At 37.6% G+C, this 21,130-nt stretch overlaps 1 protein-coding gene across 1 annotated transcript in view; it reads right to left on the bottom strand.

Annotated features, from left to right (window-relative positions):
* The window catches only part of NdufV3 (NADH:ubiquinone oxidoreductase subunit V3), a 62,417-nt gene that overhangs the window by 16,545 nt on the left and 24,742 nt on the right, over positions 1–21,130 (bottom strand). The window contains exon 2 of the mRNA XM_090379447.1: positions 9,551–9,614. Coding sequence (XP_090235573.1) covers positions 9,551–9,614 — 64 coding nt within the window. The remainder of the gene's footprint in view (positions 1–9,550; positions 9,615–21,130) is intronic.

Here is a 21,130-nt window from a genome sequence, read left to right as displayed (position 1 = left end):
TCTGATTCATCCCCTTCCTTCTAGAGTTTACATAAGTAAAGAACTCTTTGCTGTTTTTCTTTGCATTTCTTGCCAAAGATTTCTCGTAATCTGCCTTCGCCTGCCTAACCATCTTTGTAACTTGGTTACAGATCAACTTGTATCTATAGGCTTCTGTGTCATGTGTTAATTTGTATGTATCCCATGCATGTTTTGACTCTGGCCTATTGCCTCATTAGTTCATCTGACATCCATTTAGGCCTAAACCTTGAACAATATTTCTTAGTTGGTATGTAAAGCCTATAGCTTCCAAGATAAGTTCTTTGAATCCTTCCCATTTTGCATTTGCTGTTGGTAACATCATCAGTTGGTCCCACTGTATAGAATTTAAATACTGTCTCAGTCCATCTTAGTCGCCTTTACAAAAGCAATAACCCTTCCCTTTACCCCTAATGGTAGTTACCTCTTTGAGTAAATCCCACTTCAGCACACTGTGATCACTGCCACCTAGTGGTTGATTTATTTGCAGATTCTTAATGCATGAAGAATCACTGCTGATAATCAAATCAAGAGTATTCCTCCCTCTAGTTGCCTCCCGAACATGCTGATGTAGAAAACAATCATCCAATAAATCCACAAAAGCCTTGCTAGTGTTTGAGTGACCAGCCCCCAAATTCCAGTTAATATCTGGGAAATTAAAATCTCCCATTATAAGACTCTCTGATTTACTGGCCCACTCTATTTCCCTGTACAGTTTCTTATTATACTCATCAGAGTCATTAGACCTATAGCACACTCCTACTCTCAATTTTGATCTCCCAATGCTTATGTCACACCAAACTGACTCGACACTGCACTGTCCAGCGATGTCCACTGGCTTCACTTCCTTGGATTTTATGTATTTCTTAACTAATAGCATAACCCCTCCTCCCTTCCTATCCAGTCTATCCTTTCTGTAGACGTTGTACTCCCCAAATTCCAGTTCTGCATTCCTTATATCTGTGTGACACCACGTCTCTGATATCCCAACAATATCTGCCTTTGATGTTTTGAGCAATACCTCAAATTCATCAAATTTATTTACTAAACTCCTAGCATTGGTGTACACGCAACTATACATGCACCTATTTCTATTCTTAGCTACCCTAACACAACCCATGTGTTTACTTGTACCGCAATGACTCCCAGCAGTCTCTGAAATATCCTGCATCTTGTTTTTCAGGCTTCTGCTCATTCCAATAGAAGCAGTGCAAGAATCTCTTTCACCTCTGCCAGTGGCTACTCTTAATCTATTAGTCCTTGTATCCCCCCCCCCCAAGCTAGCAGTTTTCCGACCCACCCAACACTGCCTCGATAGCATCAGCAAATATTCTTGCACCCTTTCTATTTAAGTGTATCCCATCCCTGTAGAAGCAGTCTCTTCTGTTAACAAGTACAGTCCAGGCTGAAAAAAATTCTACCCCTTGAGCCTTGCACAATCTTTCCAGGGCCAAATTGATCGACAAGGCTCTCATCATATACTCCCTCCTATCGTGTCTGGGCAGTATTGCAGACACTTTCAAATTCAACCCTATTTTACAGCTTTTTTTCAACAGTGACCTGTACTTGTTAAGCAATTCTGCCGGTCTCCTACTCTTGATATCATTAGTGCCAACGTGTACAACTATTCACCTTTTGTGTCCTTAAAAGATGATATCTGCTCTACAACGTCATCAACCTTTGCCCCTGGCAGACATACCCTGGTCTTGTTCCACCTATCCTTTTTACAAAGCATGTTCCCCGTTTCCCTGACAATAGAGTCACCAACAATTACTAGTTCCTTTGAGACCAGCGCATTCTGCCTTGGGGGTTGCCGCTGTGTTGCGCGATGAACAAGTGCAAGCTCTGGCGTTGATGTGGGCAGCTGAGAGCTTGATGGGCCCCTCAATTTAGTTCCTTCGAGGGCATCCACCCTGTCCTTCAAGCTCTCATATAGGCCCATAAGTGTTGTCTAAGAAAAGATGCTATCAGGGTCTTTAAATGGGTGAACTAAATAAGTTCACCCATTTAAAGCCTTAAAACATTTCATTCAGGTATCCACACAGGTGCCAACTTCCAGATACTGCAATACTGCATATTTCGCATCTTTATCGGTAAGAATACCCCTTTGTCCACCCCCACCCCCAAATTAATCTTGTTGTCCTTCTCTGTACTCATTCCAACAGATCATTATCTTTTCTAAAATAAGGCTGCCAAAACCTGTATGCAGTATAGAAGATGTGGTCTAACCACTGCCAAATTCTATGTGATATACAATGGGATTTTTTTTTTTTTTTTTTTTGGTAGTTGTTGGCACCTCCCAAGGTTTTTGCAGTACTTTGATCCAAGCCCGAGGCGGGATTCGAACCCGCGACCTTTGGGTTGCCAGGCAGGCACTTTAACCCACCCGGCTAGCCCGGTCGGCATACAATGGGATAATCATATCTTTGTCCTTGTTGGCAAAATTCTTAGATATCATTGACAGACCCCCCCCCCCCCAAAAAAAAACTGCTCTAACAGCTTATCTGCACTGCTCAAAGAACTTTGTCAGACAACAAGACCCACTGGTCTTTCCCATTATCAATTACTTTGCATCTGGTACTGTCTATATAGGCTGATGATGATATAAATGTGGCTGATGATAATATAAACAAGGTACAGCATTTATCAATGTTAAACCTCAACTGCCAGTTTCCAGTCAATCTGCCTAAATTATTCAGGTCTTGAAGTAGCATACCCTGATTACTATCATTAACTACCATGTCCACAATTATATCATCAGCCAATTTACTTGATATGCTTATGTTGATATCATTAATAAATATTAAAAACAGTAACAGGCAAAACCCCAAGGGATCAAACTAATTACATTAGAGCACTGGCCATTAATAACCATTTCCTGGTAGCATCTACCCATCCCTTTATCCATAGCAGTAACTTGCCCAGAAAGCTCCAATTTATACAGCAGTTGTTCATGTGAAACAATATCAACTGCTTTACTGAAATCTTGATGATGGCAAAACTATTTTTTGCATTCAGTTCCTTTGTGACCATATTATAGTAGATAATAAAATTGTCCACGCAAGATCTCCCCTCAATAAATCCATGCTCTGATTGCCAAACAACTAAGTTGCTGTCAACGTGATCATGCATTACTTCCTTTGCCACTGACTCCATTATTGTATCTGGCACAAAAGTCAAGCTTCCAAATCTGTAATTATTCACTTCACTCTTCACTATCCCCCTCCCCCTGGTGATAGGAAAGACATTCACATATCTCCAGTCTGCAGGGATATTTCCTCCACATTCAAGGATGTTCTCATAATTACGACTAAAGGTTTGCTTTGATCTTTTGCTGCTTCTTTTAATATAACTGGTTTTTTAATATTTACTTTTAGCTTCAAATATTTCTCTTCCTGCTTTCTTTCAGTTATCATAAAATCATTTAACTCCCAGTTAGAATTAGGTATACTTCTGGTATCCCCACCTCTAAACATTTCTTCATATGTGAATTTTAGATTGCGCTAAAGTTGATTTAGATTACTAATTCTAATGCTTCCTTTTTTACTAAATAAATGGACTGCTTATGGGAATGTTTTTAGATCAAAGGTCGTTAAATCATCCATTATGGTCCTACATCTGCTTTTATATATCCTGTGATTTAGGCAGCATTTTTATTTTTTTTCTCTGTGATAACAAAAGAAATTCTGGTATACAAATTCGTCATCTCACAGAGAGCATTATCATAACCTATCATATTTTAATTTTAAAGAAAAAAGTGGCTGTATTCAATACCACTGTTTAATGCTAATGCTAGAGCGTGGGGGAGACACCATGCTCTAGCATTAGTTGTGGCATATGATGCAAGAAAGCAAACTTATACAGCATCAAAAAAAAAAAAAAAAAAAAAAAAAAACACACTTCCCATTTCACCTGTCCATTCCCTCCAATAGCTTGTCCAGTTCTTCCTTGAATTTATTTAAGCTATCAACTTCCACTTGCTGGCTAAAGGCAAATTTCCACCCATCTCTTCTGCAACCGTCCTTCCTCAATTTGAATTTGTGCCCCTCACATGCTTAGTCTGAGCAAGAGGCAGAATCCTGTCAGTATTGAGCTTGCTCTACTATGATCCTCAACAAGTGGAAACTGTAGAGGGTGTGATATTGGTTTGTTTTGCTATATCTAAGCTTCTATTTTTAAACAAAAGCTGCTTGTTTTTCACTTTTCTTTCCCTAGCCACATTTAAAGAGTGGGATACATTTGATAAATGGTTCCTGATAATGAGTCATTAGAAATAACTGTTATCAATTTTCACAGAGGTTTCTTTCTCTAAATCAATAACATTTTATGTATACACAGAAAAATGAAAATAAATTGCTTACTGAATTTTTCATCAGAACTACTTCATTCAAACAAGAGTTACAAATCACTAGTAACAAGTGACATTTTCATTACAGTGAAATTTTTATTAAATCATTATTTCTGTAACTGGATTTTATTGTAGTTTCCATAGTAAATACTTTTAAACAAAGAAAGCGCTCTCTCGCTCCCTCTCTGCGTGTGTCCGTGCGTGCATGTGTGTCAACTGCAGTAAGCTGCCCTTAATGCCACACTCCTCCAATTTCTACAGCAGACTTATGTGAAACAGTACCAAAAGCTTTACTGAAATCTAATTACATGATGTTAAAATTATTTATTGCATCCAGTTCCTAAGGTACTGAATCATAGTAGCTGATCAGATTGGTCAGACAAGATCTCCCCTTAAAAAATCTGTGCTGTGATTGCCATATAACTGCATTCTTGCCAAGATGATCCTGCATTACTTCTTTAGCCATTGACTCCATTATTTTCCCTGGAACAAAAGTCAAGCTTTGCAGGAGAGATATTTACATATCTTCAATTTGTTGAGCCCTCCCCTTATTCCAAAGATTTTCTCATAATTATGGCTAAAGGTTTGCTTACCTCTTTTGCTGCTTCTTTAAGTATGATTAGATAATTCTATCAGCCCTGGATACCTTATTTACTTTTAGTTTCAACCATTTCTTTTCCACTTTGCTCTCATTATCAAAAAATAATTTAAAACCAAAAAAAACAAACAAACCTCCATATGTTGGTTTTGGCTCTCACTCTTTGAAAACCATGATAAATGTTATTCAAAAAAAGATGATAAATAAAATCAGACTGAAGCAGTTATGTCATTGGGTCCTGTATGGATGCCATCCATTATTTCCAAAGTCCATTAAATTGAAGGTTTAATGCATTTATATTGATTACCACTAAATCTAATATTTCTTCTTGAAAATTATAAGATATGATAAAATAGGAAGAGAAAGAAAAACCTGCAAAGTCGTTGGCATCACCAGAACTGAAATACAGGGTTTTCTGTGCACTTTCTATTCAGTAGAAACTGGGATATATTACACTACTCTGCATTTTGAAAAAAAAAAAAAAAAAAATCACTGATGTTTTCTCAGAAAAGGGTACTGCCAAAACATTTTCTAATTTCAATTTAAAAAAATGACTTCCGTTTATTTCCATCATGTCAGGTTTCTTCAAAAATCATGAAAGAAAATTTAATTTTTCACAAATTTTTATTAATTTTGGCAGAATTTGTGCACTGAAATTATAACAAAATGCTACTTTTACAAGGCTTTTATATTTAAAACATGTTGAAAACACTAACAGTATTAAAAAGGGAAATATGGTAAAAAGTTCACTAAATGCTTGCCTCTCGTTTTAAAAATAATCTACGATGGGTCAAATTTTTGTTTTTTTGATTTTCTTGCAGATCCTTCTACTTTCAATTCCTCTTCAGCATCCAGCAATAGTCAGCCATCATATTGACATCCGACCTCCCCTGGTGCCTCATCTCCAAGCCTTTAATGTCCTGGTGAAACCTCTCACCCCATTCTTCACTAACACTTCCTAGATTTTTTGGGAAGTAGTTGATGTGGGAGCATAAAAAAAATGTACCTCGATACTCATGTTGCAGCTGAGCTTCTTGAAGCTTGCCAACATATTTTCTTGTAGTCTGGATCCTTGTTGTTCCCTAAAAAATAGACTTGAAGCTAATCCATGCCTGTTTTCTCTATTATTCATAGTTATTTCAAATTCTCAGCCCCTCATCAGTTTGTGAATTTGAGGTCCAACAAAAATACCGTGTTTTAGCTTCTCTTTGGTGATCGATAGGAATTTAGTATAAAGGTAGTTGAAGACGGGACCTTCCTGAGGTAAAGCTCTCACAAACTGTTTCATCAAACCCAGTTTGATGTGCAAGGGTAGAAGAAGGGTAGTTTTGGGGTCTACCAGTTGTTTATGAACTATGGTCTTTGGTCCAGGCAACAAACTGCTCCTCTTTGACCAGACCTTGACATTCCATGCTTACTCCTTGCTTGACTGGCCCACTCACACAAAAAACAAGGCATTTTTGTGTAGCTAGATTGCTGTCCAAGTAACATGCCTATAACAAGTCAGCACAGAGCAACCGACCATGTTCTTCATACTTAGTATTTGTCAATAACTTCAAGATCTCATACATTTCTTTAAAATTCACAGAGTGAGCTACTGGAATTGACTCATATTTATTGTGGAGCAACACACCTTTGAGAACACACATTCTCACACATTCTCCTCTTTGATGAATCAAAAAGTCTCCATTGTATAGAATTGTAACTAATTCCTAAATAGTTCATTAAGTAATTGTATTACTGCAAAAACCATAGAATCATCTTCAGAAAATTAGGGGACTAGTTCTTGTTCTCTGCCAGTACCATGAAAAAATGTCTATGTGCTCAATTTTTTGACTTAAGTCTAGAACCAAGGAGTTCTGCAGATCCTTTGGTAAATTTAAATTTCTTATAAGATCATTGAGTTCATGCTGAGAAAAGAGTTGAGGGCTGGACTCAGTATCTCCAGGCATGTAGAATCTTCAAAAGCTTCACTTTCAGCACTCTCTGCTGCTACATTCTCCAATATAAGTGGAGGGCACGAAATCAGCAGGTTAGCTGCATGTGGGACTGGCCTAATGGCAGATGGAATATTAGGATACAGAACACCCTTCTTACTCTTTGTATTATATCCCTCTACATTAACTAAGCAAAAAGTAACAGTGATCATAGTGATTTGTAGGCTCCTGCCAAATCATGGGAATTGCAAATGGCATAGCCTTCTTTTAATAATTTTTCCACAATCTCAATGCTTCAACACAGGTTTGGCAAACTTTAAGCATAGCCTACTGTTTATCTTGGTTACCAAGTTTCACTCCAAAATAAGCACAATACACATTTTTTTATAAATTCTATAATATCTTGTTTTTGCTTGAGGACTAAATAACTTTCACAAATATAACAAAATAAGTTCGGATTGTTCAAATACTTGTGTGAATACATTTTACTCACTTTTCAGCACAAGTTTGACATAATAACCGCAAAAATAAACTGAAGTCACACTGATAACACTGCTCTCAAGGTCAAAAAACAAGTGACTGAAGGCAGGGTTGCCAACATGTAAAGATTTAGTTTACAAATTCCCAGCATTTACTCCTAACTTAATACATTCAATAATACAACTCATGACATCAACTTAAGTGAGTTGTGAAAAATGGTATGTGATAGAAAAAAAAACAAATACAGTCAGTTCTCATATAGCACAATAGTTGTATTCCTAGAAACCCTCGTGCAATGCAAAATCATGCAATATAAATAACAGACCTTATGAGAAAAATAGGGTTAGGTGCTGACCACCCAAGATTGAACACACATTTTTAACCAAAACATTACCAAATACAATAAACAATCGTAATAAAATAGTTATGTATTTTATTACAACTATTATGTAATAAAATGTTGCTAATGCCTTTGCTTCTATCATAAGCAAACTTGTTCTTTGTTTGATCTTCTATCCAAACAGATGACAGCCGTCTCACCTCTTCCAATTCTGTGTCCTGATCTAATGGATTTTGTTACACTTTGAGTTGTTCCTGCTATGAAAGTTGTTTTTATTTTATCTGCATTCTTTCTAATTCTTGGCATTGCCTCATTTAGGCCTGTAGCACATGCAATATCACATGGTCTTTCATTTCGCTCAAAGTGTTTCACAATTTCATATTTTTTTATCTATCGGCAGAGGTGGACTGGCTATAAGCCTTACCAGGGAAACCCCGATGGGCTGGAGGCCGGTGTGATTTTGGCCATAAATGCTAGTATGAGGCCGCTACAAATTTTCCTGGGTAAGAATTTTTGACCAGTCTGCCTCTGTCTATCGATATTTCTTTTCTTTTTCTTTTTATTTTCTCTCTGAATCTGTAGTGTCTTCACCAGGATGCTTCCTTTTCACACCTTTTAAGTATTTTACTCATTTTTAGGGAATAAAGCACAATTACAAAATGAGGAGGCACGCTTGATACACGTAAAAAAAGCTGCGCGCACGTAGCAACTGAATGAACAACACCATAAAGGCAGAGACACACCATTATCACCTCACTAGCTCACATTTTACTAAAGCACATTTCTGGCGATCACTACCACAAAAACAATTTCCAATTGCATTTCTGTTAGTGGAATCTGTTATAAACAGGTAGTAAACTCGATCTAATTACATTTGCGATAATACCGATAGATGGAATTGTGTTTTTACATTATTATAGTGAAATGTGTTTCTCCTTCACTGATATAAAAAACAAATACATTTTCAGAATCTTCTCTTCATTCCTATTGTGTTGCGTTCAGTTGGGGGTGATTCCATGTTCGACTGCCATTTGTAAACACAAAGGCGAATCGTGCATAAGCGAATTCGGTTCATGTTATATACGATATCGTTCCCCTATTTATAAATCGTGTATGATCGAATTTGTGTAGTGTAAACATGTGTTATACGAGGACTGACTGTAATGTTTCTGAAATCAGAATAAGAAACTGAGTTAAAAACAGCTATTAGTTTAAAACATCAAAACCCATGCAGAGTGGTGTTATTTTTTGAGAAACACCTTGATACCGGTACCTTGTCACCTATTAATTAATAATATTGCTGAGGACTCAATCATCATACCTGACAACTGGAAAGGTTATTACAACATAAAAAAAAAATCAAATAAAAATTATGTCCACCAGGCATATAATATTATGGTATGCTTATTGATAAATTGATTGATTAATCCGACAAAGAGTATATAAATAGCATTTTAAATTTGTAAATCCTGAACAGGAGCAAATACAAAACCTACTGAAAACTGCTAGAAGTGACTAAAAGTGATAAATGGCTATATAAGTGGAGCTCTCCAGCTACTACACAGATCAAGCTATGTGGTGTGAAAGGTAAGGGGGGTTGTCTGATATGACATACTGCAAACTATTTCAGGATGTAGCACAACAGCCTGTTCAATTTTGTACAGTATTTATTTTTATTTAGTGTTTCTGTACAACTTATTGGCTGAAGTATCATAATATTATTTAGTTTATATATCTGTATTCATTAATTTAATAAAGACATTTTTGTTTAATGAATTATATTTCTAATAGTATCAATTAGAATTATTGGGTATTTGCATTTTAAGTACCTTGCACAGGACCTGACCCACTTTGCTGGCAGAAGCGTTTACTAAGAGAAAGTAATCTGGGAGCCTAAAAAAAAAGTTATTTTAAAAATTAATAAAAAATCACAAGATATAAATTTAATGAGCTATAATTGGAAGAAAAATCTGTTCCTCTGTTAATACGTTTATTAACTTCATTTTAAATGAATCATTAATTAACTCATCTTTCACATCTAAAAATTTCAACGTGATTATCATTTAAACTTACTGGTTCTGATATGATGAGTGAAAGGCAAAATGTGACTATTAACAATATTAAATTAAATTAGTAATAATTAATTTTGAAAGAAAAAATTAGTTTACTGATCCTATAATGATGATTATATCCAAAACATTCAATATTACTTATTTACAGAAGACATTTCTAAATCCGCTTTTGGATCCTGTTATCAAGTCATCAATTAAAAAAAAAATTGAAAACAGACTTCCAAAGCTAGTTCAGAAATGTAAATAATTCCTTTGTAAATAAATAAAGTCCAGTTTATTGCTTTGATAGTAGGATTTCTCAATGTTACGTGCTATAACCAATCGGTGCTTTTAAAATGTGATATTAAGTGGTATTCATTTAATTTAATCTAATCTTAATCAAGATTTAACTATTATAGATATACTGGGTGGTTATAAAATAAGTTTCCCTATTCAGGAGATCCTAATGCTGTGAAAATCGTGGTTATGTCATTTAGGGTATGGGGAAGTGATTTGCAGAAGGAAAAAAAATTAGTTCAAATTTCCACCACCAGGGGAAAATGGCACTGCACATATGTAAAAGTTGTCATTTACTTCAAGACACGCTGCTTACACAAATGACAACCTGTTAGATAAAGGCAGAAAAGCCAATGCCACTATCTTATCACCGTCTTACACCGTCATGGAAACTTATAAAGGTTTGCGTAAAGGACCTTTGACGTCAGTGGGGCTTCGAAAACTAATAAAGAAATTTGAAGTGACTGATCGGGGAGTTAGGTGTAATTCCAAGCAGGGGATAACCATGTATTGGAATGGAGGTAGTGAATGAAGTAGCGGTTGCAATGGTCAGAATGCGAAACGCTACCAGTCAGTAGTGCCTGCCAGAGGTGTGTGTCAAGAGACTTGAATTTTCCATGGTCTACTGAACGTAAAGTGCTTCGAATAATTTTATGCTAGTTCCCGTACAAGATTCACGTAGCAAGAACTAAAGTCTTGATCAGCAACAACGAATAGACTTTGCTCTACAAGTTCTGGCTCATATGGAACTTGATGATACATGGGCTCGAATGACCTTGAGGTCTGATGAAGCACATTTCACTCTTCATGGGGCTGTAAATGCACAAAACTGCTGAATATGGGGAAATTCTCGTCCATCTGTTGTGCATGAAAGACCACTACAAAGTCCATACGTTACAGTATGGTGTGGATTCACAGCAGGGTTTATAGTTGGACCATTTTTCTTTGAAGAGTCTACACCTCATGGGCCCGTAAGGTGTACGGTAACTAGTGCACAGTACTGCACTCTTCTAAGAGATCAAATTATTCCAGCTCTGCAAGAAAGGCAATGCTTGAAGACCGTAGTGTTCATGCAAGATGGTGCCCCTCCCCACATTGGTCAACAAGTGAAGGAAGTGCTCTGTTCAACATTCGGAAATGATTGCATCATTTCTAGAGACTTTCCGCAGTTCTGGCCAGCCCGATCACAGATCTCAATCCCTGTGATTTCTGGCTATGGGGATACCTGAAAGACAGAGTTTACCTGAAAGACATGGCAGCATACAGACGCTTGTTGATTTGAAAGCCAGCATTAAACAGCATGTAGCCAACATCCCCAATGAGATGCTACGTGAAACTGTCACATGCAGTCCCCCGTTTTTAGAATGTCATCTCAAGTGAAGGAAAGCACATAAAACAATATCTGTAGATTTTTAAGTTCTGATATTAAAATCTAATGCTAAGTTAAGTATTCCATCTCATGTTTACAGTGCTAAAATATCCCCTGGTGGCGGAAATTTGAACTAATTTCTTTTCTTCTACAAATCACTTCCCCCTTACCTTAAATGACATACCCACCGGTTTTTACAACGCTATCTCTAACCGTTTTAACACTAGGGTTTCCTGAATAGGGAAACTTATTTTATAACCACCCACAACATGAATTGTTGAGGGGGCTTTCATCCTGCAGTGGGTTGATAATGGCTGCACTTTACTTTTTTTTTTATATTATAGATATATATATTATGGACATATTACAAAGGGTACTAGGAAAGCTTTGCAATATGACGCAACAATGAATCACAGGAAGCTGCTTGTTGCTGCATGTTGAGACATGTTCATGCGTGCATAGTAGCCGCCGCGCCAAGTCGATGGGCTCAGTTATTCATTAGTAGCGAGAGTGTAAAGTGCTTGCGGTGGCATCGTGGTCACGAAATGAGATAAGGACAGTTTTGCGGTATAATTTCGTGCGTGGTTTAACCATAGACCAATGCTTAGAAGAAATGACTCTTGCACTAGATGATGATTGTCCACATCGTACAACGATATTCAGGTGGTATAGAGAATTCCAAAGGGGAAATTTCACTCTGGAGGATTCTGAGAGGCCGGGAAGGCCACGAATGTCAGTTACGGAGGAAAACGTTACTGCTGTGAGGAAAATGCTTGACGAAAACACGCGAGTGACCTACCAACAGATAGAGGATACTTTGGGCCTAAATGCACCAGCAATTCGTTCGATTCTGCAAGATCATTTGCACGTGAAGAAACTTTGTTCTCTCTGGGTGCCGCATCAACTGACTGAAGAGCAGATGACACGACGTATGACTTGGTGCCGGGAGATGTTAAAAAAGTTTGATAAGGGACAATCTCGGGATGTGAACAACATCGTGACAGGTGACGAGACTTGGCTGTACTATTACGATCTGCCGACCAAGGCTCAAAACAAAGTTTGGGTCTTTGATGATGACGACACACCCGTAATTGTCAGAAAATCCCGATCTGTAAAGAAGAAAATGATAGCTGTATTTTTCAAATCGAGTGGAATTGTGGAACGTGTCGTTTTGGACACGCAGAAGACAGTCACAGCTAAGTGGTATACTGAACAATGCCTGCCTAAAGTCATTGAATCTATGAAGAACCTGTGGCCAAAGTCAAGAATGGACACCTGGTACCTCCATCACGATAATGCTGCAGCTCACCGCGCCAAAGCCTGCACCGAATATTTGACCACGACAGGACTGAAACTTCTGGAGCACCCTCCCTACAGTCCAGACCTTGCTCCCTGCGACTTTGCACTGTTCCCGCATGTGAAAATGAAGCTAAAAGGGAAGCGGTTTTCCAGTGATGAGGACCTTCTACGGGCTTGGGACAACGAGTGTGCTTTACTCCCTAGTGAAACTTGGCAGAACTGGTTTAAAGATTGGTTTCGGAGGATGGAGAGGTGTATTGAATGTAGAGGAAATTACTTTGAAAAAATTAAATAAACAAAGCTGTATTGCAAAACTTTCCTAGTACCCTTTGTATAATAGATACATATAAATTAACATGTGACACAGAAGCCTATGATAGATATAAGCTAGTTAACCAAGTTACAAAGGAGGTTAGGCAGGCGAAGGCAGATTACGAGAAATCTTTGGCAAAGGATGCAAAGAAAAACAGCAAAGAGTTCTTTACTTATGTAAACTCTAGAAGGAGAGGGATGAATCAGATTGGTTCACTGGATATTGATGGTTCAACTGTTGATGATCCTGCTCAGGTAGCTAACAAACTAAATGAATATTCTGCATCGACATTCACACATGAGGAGTTATTCAGGGAGGGGAATGCCAGCGGTGTATTCAACTCTGGTAGTAAGCTAGATAATCTTGTAATAACAGAGTAAAGTGGAGGAGAAATTGTTGAAGATAAACACAAGAAAGGCACCTGGGGTGGATGGAATCTATCCAGTTATATAAAAGGAGGCGGAAAAGGAAGTAAGAAAACCCTTAGCCATAATTATTAGAGCTTTCCTGGACTCAGGGGAGGTACCCATTGACTGGAGATGTGCAAATGTGACCCCCATCCACAAAGGAGAATCAAAGGGAGACACAGGTAATTACAGACCTGTTAGTTTAACTTCTGTTCCAGGAAAATTAATGAAGGCACCGGTTAAAGAAGCATTGCAGGATCATCTAGACAAGACTTCAGTTATAGCTCAGACAGCATGGTTTTGTTAAGAGGAAGTCTTGTCTGACTAATTTGATTGGAGGCGCCTCCGTAGCCAGGTGGGAAGGAGCAGCAGTGTGTAGCACACGCTTCTTGATTAGACCGGGGTTCGAGCCCGTCACCACCAAATACTGAGGATGCGGAAAGGTCAGGGAATGACCACCGCATATCCCGGAGCAATATGGCCTTAGTTGCTAATGCTCCTAAAAACCAAATAACATAACATAATTTGATTGGATATTATGATGTAGTCACAAAGGAACTGAATGCAAAGAATAACTTTGATATCATATATTTGGATCTTAGAAAAGCCTTTGATACTGCTGCACATGGAAGACTGCTGCACAAATTGGAGCAGTGTGACATTGGAGGCAAATTGCTGCTATGGATAAAGGGATATGGTTGAGTGGGAGAAGACAGAGAGTGGTAATAAATGGACACTACTCTTCGTGGACTAATGTTATTAGTGGAGTCCCTCAGGGTTTAGTGTTGGGTCCATTGTTGTTTTCTGTATTTATAAATGATACTGATGATGGCATATCAGGCTTAATGTCCAAGTTTGCAGATGATACGAAGGTTGGCAGGGTTGTTAATGACACTAATGACAGTACACTGCTGCAACAGGATCTAGAAAAGTTGAGCAGATGGGCTGAGAGGTGGCAAATGAAGTTTAACATTGACAAATGTAAAGTACTACATATGGGAAGCAGTAATCCCAGAGTAATATATCAACTCTGTGGTACTACACTGACAGTGGTAGAGAATGAAAAGGACCTGGAGTAATTGTGCAGGCAGATATTAAGTTTTCTGAGCAGTGCAGATGGTCTGCAAGAGTAGCTCATGGTGTCTTGTCGATGATATACAGGAATTTTTCTAGCAGGGATAAGGAGGTGATTATCCCCTTGTATAAGGCAATGGTCAGGCCACACCTTGAGTACTGTATACAGGTCTGGAGGCCTCATTTTAAGAAGGATGTAGAGCTGTTGGAACGAGTACAGAGAAGGGCAACAAGATTAGTGAATGGAACAAAGGGTTACTCTTATGAAGAAAGGCTTAAGTTTTGCAAATTACAGTGTCTGGAGACTTGGCACCTGCGAGGTGATCTGATTGAGATATATAAAGCCTTGAATGGTTTGAGCATGCTCAATGCGGATGGGATTCATCCTCTTGCTCAGAATAATCGCCTGAGAGGGCATAAATTCATATTGAGGAAAGACAGTTGTAGGATAGGGATAGATGTGTGGAAGTTTGCCTTTAGCCAGCGAGTAGTTGATTGGTGGAACAAACTTCCATCTTTGTAGAAGTCATTGTAGAAGTTGATAGTTTAAATAGATTCAAGGCAAAACTTGACAAACATTTGGAGTGAGTGGATGGGTGAAATAGGGTTTTTTTTTTTTTTTTTTTGGCTGATGCTATATAAGCTTGCTTTCTTGCATCATGTCTCTTTGCTAATGCTAATTTTGAAATGCTAATACTATTATAGATTGAAGTATTATATTCTTTAGGAGAAAAATATTTTTGCTGACTTCATTGAAATACTGCAACTATTTCAGAAGAAATCTGAATAATTTAGTTATTGTATTTCTATCAAAAGTCAAATTATAAAGAAAGGTCTTCAAGCACCAGGTGAACATAAAATAACTTCATGTGATAAATTTAAATTTTATAAACAGATATTTATTACCTTAAAGCATGACCAGATTAGAAGTCATGGGCCATATGACAGCTCATTTTAGGGGCTATCACCCAAATCATAAATATCAAAGGAAATGTTAAGAAATACATATTAACTTATTATTCCATTTTACTTTTAACACTAAATTACAACTCATAAAGAAATATATTAAAAAAAAATCCTTGTTTATTTACTCATGAATCTTTGGGTTTAAAGACATTAATACTCTTGAACAGAATATGAAATCAAAATAATTTATGCACCATTTGAAACCTTGTCACTGAAAGAAAGTCTTTGCGAATTTTGATGATCTTGACTACATAATTACCAATTTTTTTTTTAAACATAAATTCAGATTCTTTATGCGTGAAATTTTGTCTGTTGCACTGTGTAGAAATGTTTATAAAAGTTTATTTTTTTTCTGGTATATAAAATTACCATTTTAATAAACCAACTAATATTTAAAATTTTGATATGCATCTTTACATTGTGGCTGCTGTAAACTGATCAATTATTTAATCTAAATCTTCAACTATGTTGGCCCTGACCTAAGCATTGCAAGGTTTGAGGGTCTGTTTTTGATCAGTTGTTCTTAAATAATTTTTTATTAATTTCAGTTTTGAAAATAAATGATCTTTCTTCTTCTTCCACATTGGAGATGGGTAAACATAAATATATTCTAATGCAATCTCAATATTCAGAAATAACTGTGTTTCTTTGAGATTAATTAACAATGCAATGAAGTCAAATTTATCAACTGGAAACAATAAACCCATGTATGAAATAAATGGTGACCAGATGAATACGCACATAAAAAAGTCCACATGAAAATTCCGCACAGAAAAAACCCCCACTGTCATAAATGCTCACGTTAAAAATATCCACATGGAAAATTGCTCACACAGATAAAAGCGTATATGGAAAAATGCTCATGTATTTTTAGTTAAAAAAAAAAAACCAAATTATCTCATATTTCAAAACGTAACAAAATGCTTTATTTCTACTTCTATACGATGTATTTTAATATAACTTTTGATTTTAATATAAAGTAGAATATTTGGATGTAAATGTTTGTAAGGGAAATTACAGGAAATAAAATGCTCTGATTTTATTGCAACTAAAGCCTTTTATTTTATTTATAAAAATAAATTATTTTTTCTCTGTCTTACAAAGTGAACAGTCAACACTTTGGTTTTTTATTAGCAAACATCTAATTCAGACATATTTCAGTGATTTATTTATTTGTCAAGGATTTGAACAGAATTTTCATTACTGTAAGTTAGCCAATCTCTGCAAGTATTTCAGTTTGCCTTCTACCTGCTCATATTCCTGCACAAAAGTGGCAACCAAGTCATGCAGTGCATCATATCTTCTCTTTTTCACCTCTAGACAACCTGCCTGTGCATTAGCCAGTGTCAATCTTTGGCGAGCCAGATCCCTCTTCAGTCTTTCAAACAAAAATCATACACTGGGATGACTGAAGTGGAATAGGGAATTAAGTGCATTGTGAAATCGCTCACAGCAGTTTGTAGTTTTTGGTGACCATTCAAGAACTGCATCATGATGACTCCATATTCTTATTGGAAACTGAGGATCTCTACCTGCTGCACCCTCAAAATACGTGTAAAAGAAGTACCTGAGCACCTCATTATCGCTATCTTCATCTGGAAATGTGGAAGGAAACTCATTAAAGATACTCCTCACATCATGGACTGGGACAAAGGTTAATGCAGCAAGAGACTTCAGCTTGAGTTTTATATTTATATCAGTCTCAAATTCAGTCTTCAAGCCAACATTGCTGAATTTCCTTATGACACTCTGACACAGATGGAAATAGCACCCTTTGACCTCAGCAAGTGGAAAGGCAACCCTCACTGCATTCATGCAAGCCTTCTCAAAATCCACTAAAACCTTTTGAGGCACCAGATTTGGAACCAACAGCTTTATGATTTCAGAATACTCCATGTATATGCAGAGCACTCTTTTTAGAGCATTAAGTTATGCTACTAGAAAGAGAATTAGGATTAATAAGAAAGTACACTGGTGGTCAGAAGAATTGTCATTCTCAAGGAAAGAAGTTTTTAATGTAAGGAAATCTTATCAGAGGTACAGAAGCTGGGGGGAAGTTATGAAACTGCATACTTTTAAGCAATTATATAAAGTTAAAAAAAAGGTTATATCATAAAAAGATTTGTGAATCTAAAACAGCTGCCTGGAGGAACTTAGTTCTGCTTGTAAGCAATGCAGACCAGTGGGGTCTTGTTTATAAGATTTTGAGGAATAACATATCTTCTAATAATATTTTTAATACTGTAGTAGTTGATAATGTTGAGACAGTGGACTGGGATACTGCTGTTCAGCTTGTAACTAACAAGTTATTCCCTGAGGACGACATACATAATGATACTGCAGAACAAACTAAGATTAGACAGGATAATATAACTTATTGCAGGCCAGACAATGACTGTTTATTTACTAAAGATGATTTAAGGATGGCTGCTTCACAAATAACAATTAATAAGTGCCCAGGACCTGATATGGTTGAAAATTGTGTGGCTTTTGAACTGATAGAACTGCTCCCAGTTGTGATGTTAAATATGTACAACAAATGTTATATTGATGGAGTTTTTCCTGGCTTCTGGAAGCTAGCCCTGTTGAAATTTTTGAAGAAACCTGGTAAAACATTGAGTGATCCCCGGGGATACTGGCCAATTTCTTTGTTGGCAAATCTAGGAAAGCTTTATGAGAGGCTGATATTATCTAGACTAAATCATGTTTACGGAATTAAACTTTTGTAAATTAAACAGGTTTGTAAGCCAATATGGTTTCACAAAGAGACTTTCTGCAGTTGATGCCATTGGAGATCTGACTTCTCATATACACAATTCTACTTATAAGTATGAATTGGCGATATTTATAGATTTTGAAGGAACCTTTGATAGTGTCTGGTTCCCAAGTATTTTATTTTCACTTAGATTAATAAATTGTCTAGATTATTATATTGTACAATGTTTAATTATTTAAATGGGAGACAGATATTATTAAAGGCTCAGCACAAGGTGTTTATGAAAGCAATGTCCAGAGGCTGCCCATAGGGTTCAGTGTTGGGCCCTGCGTTCTGGAACCTGGTACAGCACCAATGGTTATCATCAGAACATGAGTTTTGTACAAAGTGGCATATGCCGATGATCTTGTCTTGTGTATACCTGGTAGCATTAGCAGAGGGCATATGATGCAAGAAAGCAAGCTTATGCAGCATCAGCCAAAAAAAAACTCACTTCACCCCTCCGTTCATTCGAAATACCTGTCCAGCTGAGCCTTAAATTTATTTAGGCTATCAATCTCCACAACAAGGGATGGAAGTCTGTTCCACCACCAACCAACTACCTGCTGGGTAAAGGCAAATTTCCGCACATCTATTCTACATCTGTCTTTCCTCAATTTGAATTTATGCCCTCTCAGGTGATTATTCTGAGCAAAAGGAAGAATCCCATCAGATTTGTTTGTTTGTTTGTTTTATGGCGCATTAGCATCTAAGGCTATAATGCGCCAAGTCAAAAGATGAAGAATATAAAATTTAAATTATTTGTATATTATTTTAAAAGAATATACAAATTAAAGCGTTCATGCAGTATAAAACGATAAAAATATTTTAGATTGAATTATTTAGATTAATAAGTTGTAAAAACTTAAAAATAGCTGACATATTGTCATTGTCGTTTAAAACCTGTCTGAGTGTATAAGGTTCAGACAGATGGCTAAAACATAAACGGCGGTCATTATAAAAGGACGGACATTCAATTAAAATATGACGGACTGTTAAAATGGTGTCACAATTTCTACACATAGGACGATTGTCTGCCCTCAGCAGATAGCAATGTGTCAAGTGACAATGTCCTATGCGGAGCCGAGATAGAACAACTTCCTCTTTTCGGTTCCTGCGTAGACTAGACTGCCAATGTTCAATTACAGGCTTAATCTCATATAACTTGTTTGTAGTCTGTCCATGCCAAGAGTGTTGCCATTGGGATATCAGTTTCTTTCGAATTACTTGCCTGTAGTCTGTATAGGGGACTGACAGGCAAGAGTTAAATAGGTTCGCTGATTTGGCTGCAGAGTCTGCCAAATCATTTCCTGAGATCCCAATGTGGCCTGGGATCCAGCAGAAACGAACATCAAATTTGAATTCTGCTAAGGAATGCAGCTTCTGCTGTATCCGGGTCAGGACAGGATGAGGGTTGAACCTCATCGATGATAAAGCCTGCAATGAACTCAGAGAATCGGTATATATAATATATTTTTTGTGGTGGGTGGTTTGTATACGATCTAAGGCTAGCTCAACCGCATGCAGCTCTGCAGTGAACACACTGCATTCGTTGGAGATCTGCTCAGATACCGTGGTGTCTGGAAAAACAGCTGCAGATCCGACAGACATATCTGACCTGGAGCCATCTGTGTAGATGGGCAAGAAGTCAGCATGTTCCGAGCGCTCAGCTAAAAAGAGCTGCAGGTAGATGTTGGATGATGTATTACCCTTTCTCCAGTTGTTAAGGGAAAAGTTGCAGTTTGGGACACGAGCATGCCAGGGTGGAAAAGGTTGCCCTGGTGATGGGGCAACATTGTCTAATGTGATGTTCAAATCATTGAGTAGCCTTTGGATACGAATACCGAATGGTTGATTGGCAGTCTGGCGAATGTTGTACAGATTTTCCCAATGTGGCTCAAAAACGGGTGTCCACGTTGGATGGTCTGGCAGGGATTTCAGTTTCAAAGCATACTGTAGAGACAACTGTTTCCTGCGAAGCGATAACGAGGGCTCATTCGCTTCGACATAGAGGCTATGGACAGGAGAAGTACGAAATGCTCCAGTGGCAATACGGATCGCCTGATGGTGGATGGGATCCAGCCATCGGAGTACGCTGAGTCTAGAGGATGCGTATACCTGGCACCCGTAATCTATCTTAGATCGTACGAGTGCACGATAGAGGCGCATGAGGGTATATCGGTCAGCGCCCCAAGAATGTGAGGAGATTGCACGCAGGATATTCAAACCTCTCGTGCACTTCGCACGTAGCTGACGGATGTGTTCTAGAAAGGTCAGCTTTCTATCGAAGATAAGCCCCAAAAATCTAGTCTCAGGTACTACTGGGATGGCAGTTTGTCCAAGCCTTAGTTCAGGTTCAGGGTGAAGATTGCGTTTTCTGCAAAAATGCATGCAAACTGTCTTTTGTGGAGAGAATCTGAACCCGTTATTCGTTGCCCATGAGCTCAAATGGTCAATAGCACGTTGCAGTTGCCTCTCAATTACCCTCATGTTGCAGGAATGACAAAATATGCTAAAATCGTCAACATAGAGGGCACAGTTTACAGTTGGAGGAAGATGTTCTGTGATAGAATTCACTTTAATGGCAAAAAGCGTAACACTTAAAACGGATCCTTGAGGCACTCCCTCCTCTTGGCTAAAAGAGCGAGAGAGAGTAGATCCTACACGGACTTGGAAAGAACGGTGACATAAAAAGTTCTTAATAAAATTGGGGAGATTACCTCTAAGGCCGATGCTATAGAGGTCTTTTAAAATTCCAAATCTCCAAGTTGTGTCATACGCTTTTTCCATATCAAAGAACACTGACACCAGGTGTTCTCGTTTTAAAAAGGCATCTCATCCCATCAGAATTGAGCATGCTCAAACCATTCAAGGCTTT

The sequence above is a fragment of the Mastigoproctus giganteus genome, chromosome 8 (assembly GCF_048544385.1).
Source record: "Mastigoproctus giganteus isolate SK-2022 chromosome 8, ASM4854438v1, whole genome shotgun sequence".
NCBI classification, from domain to species: Eukaryota; Metazoa; Arthropoda; class Arachnida; order Uropygi; family Thelyphonidae; genus Mastigoproctus; species Mastigoproctus giganteus.
This window is presented reverse-complemented; position numbering and strand designations above follow the sequence as displayed.